General features: G+C 38.7%; 1 protein-coding gene across 1 annotated transcript; it reads right to left on the reverse strand.

Annotated features, from left to right (window-relative positions):
- Nucleotides 1-1,604: 1,604 nt before the first annotated feature.
- Nucleotides 1,605-5,924, reverse strand: LOC139289639 (protein NDRG1-like). Its single transcript, XM_070911238.1, has 12 exons — nt 5,874-5,924; nt 5,123-5,228; nt 4,581-4,701; nt 4,355-4,417; nt 4,132-4,192; nt 3,584-3,670; nt 3,258-3,314; nt 2,957-3,123; nt 2,554-2,653; nt 2,391-2,426; nt 2,235-2,286; nt 1,605-1,837 (listed from the first exon to the last, which is right to left on the reverse strand). The coding sequence occupies exons 1-12, from the start codon at nt 5,922-5,924 to the stop codon at nt 1,605-1,607; spliced, it is 1,134 nt and encodes a 377-aa protein (XP_070767339.1).
- Between the last annotated feature and the right edge of the window lie 1,287 nt (nt 5,925-7,211).

Here is a 7,211-nt window from a genome sequence, read left to right on the forward strand (position 1 = left end):
CCCTAATAAAATGTTTACATGTCAGCCGATAATGTCATCAGAGCATGGTTATAGAAATTACAGTCTCCTTGCAAAATGACTTGAACTGATCATCAATTGTGATGACAAGCAAACCATAGAAAAGCCTTCCACCATCACGACAGTCTGAGCTGGTTTTCTTATTGCAGCATCAGTAATTGGCAAATGGTGAATTGAATCACAGAAAAGAGACAAAACCTTTGCCATGACAGATGTAAAGATTGATGTAACAAGAATCAGATTACCCTTTGCTTTGAAAACAAAGTACTAAAAGTTCCAGGAACATTTCCTAATCTAACTATTTAGCATTGCACACAAAATTAGTTACAACAAATTGTGTATTAAAGAAGGATCAAAATTGATGCAGCAGAACCACAGATAAGCCTTCCTCTTCCTTGTCTTCCTTGCATTACCCACAATGCAACTCAACGTTGTATGTTATGCTAGTAGCTGCTAATGAAGCCCAGAGCCACTACCCTTCAGCAAAGATGAGAAGCAGGCTACAGAGGTCTGATAAACTCCACATCTTCAAACTTGTAGTCTTCAGCCCCAAATGGCATCACTTGTATCAGATTTCGAGCCTCAAAAAACATTGTGTAACTTTTTTCACATATGTAGTGGTACCCCCCAAGACCAGACTGTGATGTGTACAAATCGGTGGAATTCCCCTTTAATGTAACATTTTGAGCATTTTGTCTTCTACTGGTATCACTTATACAGAGGCATAATTTAGCATCTTTTTTGAAACTAAACAAATAAACAAATCCAATGATCTTGTGAATAAAAGCTCTCTGTTTATGACAGTAATAGCAGCAAATATCCGAGAGGTCGGATTATTCTGTTTTTCATCAGTAGTTAGAATAAATGAGAGCCAGCTAGATGATTATTTACAGTAAAATATTTAATCACTGATAGCAAACAAGACACTTACATGAAATCATCTGTTTTAATGATTGAATTGAATGTAACATGTCTTTACAGTAACAATATGATCTGAAAGTTATGTCCATAACACGCAGCTGTCACAGTTGCATATAATCAATACACATTCCTACAGTTATGAACATCCTTGTTTTACACTAGGGAATATTTATTTCACATAAACACATGATAGCTTAAGTACTCTTCAAAGAATACATTTCAGCTCTCATTTCCTCATGTAGTGTATATCATGATAAATATCAGAGACGATCAGTGTCAGAGGGGAGAAATGGAGAAGAAAAGAAAGGAAAATAGACAAAGACATGAACAGGGACAGGGAGAAAAGTACACAGTAAAGAAGGATACAGAGGTAGAGGCATACAGTAACAGTTCAGGGTAGCATACAGAGGAAACGATGAAGAGATGAAGAGAGTAGGAAGAATGCCAAAGAAGAGACACAGGAAAGGATTGTTAAATAGAGAGAGTTAGAGAAGTCACATGGAGGTATGACCTGTTTCGGCTAGAGATAGTGCAGATGAAAGGGCATGACAGACTGATGAATGGGGGAGATGGAAAGATGAAGTTAAAGAGGAGGGAAACTGTCTGGGTGGATATAATGAGGTATGATTTGATTTAAGTGCATGGGATTTAGGGCAGAGTGCACTCTAGCATGCAACTTGAGTGGACTTTGAGATGATCTGGTCCACATTGCTGTTGGAAATGCTCTCCATTGAGATGTCAGTGTGCGAGCGGGCACGCTTCTCCTCTGTGCCACGCGAGTGTGTTCGGCCACGCTGCAAGTCGTTGGTGTGTGCGCGGCTCCGAGAGCCATCGAAGGACGAGATGCTGGAGCTGGAGGTCGTCCGTGACCGAAGTCTGGTCATACTGGAACTGGACACTGGAGAAAGAGGAGAGGCAGGTTTGTACTATTTTGCCTTCAGTGGTCTTTAGAGTTTATTCTGGATTTTATAGTGTTTCATATTAATAGAATTTTTATTTCACATATATAATTATATATATATATAAATATATAATGTTTTGCCAGCTGATACAGCACCTACAGTAAATCCACTTACTGTAATAAATGCCTTTACCATTTTCTGTTGTGGGGTAAGAATAATCGTCTTATTTACAGGAAGTGATGTTTAAGAGTGGTTTGTTCAGTTATGATAACAACTCAAATCTTCCTGTCTATTTCTAACAAAGAGTGGCACCTGTACAGAAATATTTTCAATCTCTGAGATGTAATAGTTCTAATTTAAGACTGAGTTTAGGGTTAAGTAATAGTGACTTACAGTATCCCATGCCCTGGATGAAATATTTGAGGGCTTCAATCACTTTGGCAGGCTGCAGAGAGAAAGATGTAAAGTATTAAATACATTTCCAACCAATCAGGAGTGCAGATTCTACATTATTGCCTGTGGAGTCGGCAATCAAATGTCACAGCCTACCTGATCCACCTGAGGAAGTCCTCCACAGTCCGCCATCTAGAAGAGCAAAGTACAATTATTATTTGGATTTTGTTTTCTTTATTATTAAAAGATTAAAATTATTATTATTAATTATTTCATTGTTCGCTTCATTTTTGAATCGGTCTTTTGTTCATGTGGTCACCTTGAGCAGTGTGGTCTTTGTGGGGTTGAGTTTAGAGTTGCAGTCGACCACGGCCTCCACAGCTGGAGAATTATCTCCTACGACCAGCAGAGAGGAGCACCTGTAAACCAACAGGCAGGCAGGTGAAACAGACAGAAAAACTAGGACACATAGTTAGGATTGACAGCCTTCTGCAATGATGCAATGATGACTGACACACTGGTCCTGTAGTGAGTAGTGAGCAGCTTAAGGTCAGAAGCTCCAGGTATTGATGATTATTGTGCTAACTCATATTTTACTATTTACAGTTCAATTGTAGCAAAACAATAGAATTTCTACTATGAGCAAGGACCATTGTTATATGTGAAAAAGCATCAGTCTCTTTGGAGATATTCCCTCTTTAAAGGTCAATGTTTATACTAACTTGAGGGTCCTGGCATTGATGGATCCTCCAGGAACAGGCCTCTCCACCTCCAGAACGTTGCGGTTGTTGTAGGAGTGGAGGAACTGGCTCATGTTGGACTGGTTCATCGTTGTTGTGATGTGGTGACGGTACGTAGCGATGAGGTCGTGGTTGGTCTGGATCTCTTCCTGAAAAATCAGTTTGAAAGGAAAACAAAGTTATTCTGTATCCCATGAGACTCACCTGATGTTTGACAAAGTTTTGTTAATGTTTCCACTTTTGTTGTCATGATAACTCTTATAGAGAAAGCCTGATAACTTACCTTTCCAAACAAGTGTGTGATGACGGTATCCGGGAGAGTGTGGGTCCATTCAGTGATCTATAACACACAACACACACACACACACACACACACACACACACACACACACACACACAATAACATTCAGCTGCATTCAGAGAATAGCCTATAATGTATTTACAGTAGGCTGGTTTAAAATAAAAATAATCATCACTGGAGAACCAATCACAAGGGCGACCACTCTTGTTGTGGTGAAACTGGAACAAGTACTATATCAATATATATCTATCTATAATATCAATATCCATCTAATTTCCATCAATACACACACACCACACACTGCTGACCTTGTTTGCAACACTATCCATTATTCCTTCAGCGCTGGGGTTGATGTTGATCAAAACCAATCCATCCACCAGATCAGGGTGATTCAGCTACACACACACACACACACACACACACACACACACACACACACACACACACACACACACACACACACACACACACACACACACACACACAAGACTGGTTAGCGATATGAATTCAACAGCTCATTTACACTTATTAACAGGTTAAAATGTTACTCTTTATTCTACAGCCATGGATACTGTCTTTCTGTTTCTTATCGAGTTTTTTATGGATAACATGGCTGCTGTTAGAGACTGACTCAGTGGCTTTTGTATAGGAGTGTCATCCCACCTTTGGGACTTAGGAGACATGTGTAATTATATCAGGGATAAATCTGATTTACATATTCACTAGGAGGAACCACAACCAAGGGAAGATCTGTGCTGAAAACAGTAAAGATTTAAACTGCACACTAGGACTTAAATGATGTTGTCTCTCTCTGTCTCAAGTTCAAGTGGGATTTAGAGAAGAGATTTGAACTCACAGCGAATCTAGCCAGGATGTAGGCTCCTGCTCCAACTCCCAATCCAATCACAGTACGCAGCCTGTAAAGCACACAATCAAAAGGTCCAAACTGAGATAAACCCTATTGTGCTGTGTGAATAAACGTGTTGAAAATATCCTAACCTTTAATCAAAGGCTGACTGAAAAGTGTTTAAATATCAGATTTACTCTGAGAAACCTGAGGAGTTTCAGGTCTGTCTTACCCAAAGTGTTTGAGGACAGTGGGCAGCGCTTCAGACAGCTGGTCCATGGAGGGGTAGGTATATCTGAGGGGGCAACAGTCAACGTAACCATCAGCAGGTGTGGGATCCACTCACTTATAACTATCAAGCTCATATTAAATAATGATTATAGCATGAAATATTGATATAAGTACAATGAAACTGCTGTAGAAAAAGAGACTGAGCGTAATAAAGGCAGGGTACTGACGCGGAAGGCAGAGTTTTGGCTCCCTCATGTTGTCCTGGTGCTTCAACGTGACAAACAGGCAAATGTCTGATGATTTCCTGCATGTCCTCGTGGTTGAACAGTGTAGAAAAACAGGACTTGTCTATAAGAAAACAAAACAAAAAGTACATAAATTCTGTTGAAGTGACGTGATAAAATGTGATAGGAATAAAAGTTGTTTAGAGGAAAATAAAATGTAGGAAAAGTTATTTTGATGCATCCATGCAAACTAAGAGATATGAGGTTTTAATGAACTAACGGGCTGTATTTCTTCAGAATACCATAACTGTAGTTTTTGACTTAGCTGATATGAACTAAATTGTGTTATAGAAATCAATTGAATACCTGTGGTATGCCAATCTTAACTTATGATATCAAGACATTTATAAAAAAAATACTGCAGAGATTTCCATTTTGTATTTTGTTTATGTTTGAATTTTTGTAACAGGTATATTATATATCTGTGTGCAGGATATAAACATAACATACATTGTGCTGTTTTGGGGCTAAGAGTTGGGACTTACGGTTCAGTCCAACATCAGGAAATGTCAGGATGACAGGTCGGTTTGCTCTCGGAGTTCCTGACATGATGCAGTGGACGTTCCCATACGGAGTCTCCACGTGCTCCTCCTGAAACAAACACACAGATTAAATCACATATTCAGATAATCAAAACATGTTGTTGTTTGTGTGTGGGGCTGAAGATATAGAGGTTTTGTATTATTTATTTTTTTAGCAGATTAGAGCAGTGTTCAAAAGTGGGGTGATGCTGTTTATTTCTTTTCTGTTGCACAAACATGTTATGTATGGAAAAGGACAATTGATTGCAGGTTTTGCACAAAACCAAACATATCAATCCACTATAAATCTTTTTGGTGTCAGCCTATTATATTGTGTATCATAAACTGCCTTTTCATCAATTAAATTGATGGTCAAAATGATATAAATGTTTTAATTTGGCTATCTTTTTAAATGCAGGTCACTAAACTATGCGGAGCAAAAGTAGCTTTTAAAGCATAACAGTTTCTGAACACACAGTTGAGAAGATTTTGTAAAGACAATTTTAACTGTAAGTGTTTCTTTATATATTTTAATGTGAACTGGAAGAAGATACTGTGTTGTGTTGATAATATTGCATGGGCTGTGTATGCAGCCATGCAGAATAAAACCCTGTGATATTGAAGTAAAAGTCATTTAACTTTACTCAAGGATTACTGCTGTGACAGTGAATGTAGCCTCAAGATTAAGATAAGCTCTCTGTGATGGGATACTCACAGTGATTTGGGGCTCAAAGACAGAGTCGCCGTCGTTCTCCTCCAGTACCATGGCTGCTGATGCAGAGTAGACCACAACAGAAGTAAAGGAGATGTGCAGTAGATGCAGAGCAGATGTCCCGTCTGTAGTGTAGATCTTTAACTCTTAACTTCCTCTTAATTTTTGAAGCAAATTAATTGTAGTTCTGGACACTGCCAGTCCTGCAGTAAGAGACGACAGTGCTTTATGTGTGTGACGGACTATTTGTTTGAGCTGGTTTATATATCCTCCGACTCTGATCTGTCTCTAAGCCCTAACTCCAAACTGGCTCACACGTGACCAACTGACCCCTTCGTGTTTTAATCTGACCTCAGGCTGCTGCATTTCCCACAGAGAGCACTGGATTTCTACAGGGAATTAACCAGAACATCCACACTGAAAAAACTTCATCTTCATGCATCTTAAGACACTTTGAGCAAAATATTCAGCTGCAATGACAGATAATTCTGTCATTCCCCTTCTGGATAACTTGGTTATGGTTATGAAATTTGTTTGTCGGCATTTATTAAACTCGTGATTTTTTTAAATCAGCTTTGAATCATGTGTTCATCAGTCGGAAATGTATTGTGATCAATCATAAATCTGACCCATAATAAGCTTAATTGGTGGGAACTGACATCAAAAAAGTAAAGCTTGTTACTTTTTGCTGTCAGCATCAGGGGAATCACAACACCTTCAGCCAAGCCATGAGCAGGTCAGCTGCCTAATCTCAGCGTGCCATCTGTTCCTCACAGCAAAACAGTCAGCTCCCTGCACTTCAGTAACCTTGGCCCTCCTGATAACTTAGTATATTAACTTAATTTTGATAGCTTCTCTGAACTCTGTCATGTTACAGCACTACAGATACAATGAACTCAGATATTCAAAAGGTACAGTCTATAATTTTGATCATCTTTGCAAAGACGTCCGACAAAAAGTACTTACTTTGTTGTAACTTCATTTTTAAAGCACTGGTTAAAGACGGACCTCTGCTTTAGCAGGGTAATACGTTACTGATAAATCTTCCCAAGTAGTCTATGAAATGAAAACATGTGATTCTTCAATGGGAATAATCGTCTGATTGTAGCTGTGAATGTCGTGGCAAAATGAAAATAACAGTAGAAACGGATGTCATGTGAACCTTTCATGGCAGTTTTGGAGTTTCTGGTTACACTCAGGAGAAAATGTAATTATCAGTTCACTGGGCAGTGTGAGGCAATTATTCAAAAATTATAGAGTGAAGAAAAAATAAATAGATTTTCAGATACAAAACAGTTGATCAGATGTTTATTGCAGTGCAATACACTTTGGTTGCAATCC

Source organism: Enoplosus armatus, chromosome 9, assembly GCF_043641665.1.
Source record: "Enoplosus armatus isolate fEnoArm2 chromosome 9, fEnoArm2.hap1, whole genome shotgun sequence".
Lineage (NCBI taxonomy): Eukaryota > Metazoa > Chordata > Actinopteri > Centrarchiformes > Enoplosidae > Enoplosus > Enoplosus armatus.

Coding starts and splice junctions, on each gene's coding strand:
- LOC139289639 (XM_070911238.1), bottom strand. CDS start 5,924: ATGGTACTGGAGGAGAACGACGGCGACTCTGTCTTTGAGCCCCAAATC. Junction 4,702..5,122: donor TCCTGATGTTGGACTGAACC/GTAAGTCCCAAC, acceptor GTTTTCTTATAG/ACAAGTCCTGTTTTTCTACA. Junction 3,315..3,583: donor TGGATAGTGTTGCAAACAAG/GTCAGCAGTGTG, acceptor TGTGTGTTATAG/ATCACTGAATGGACCCACAC.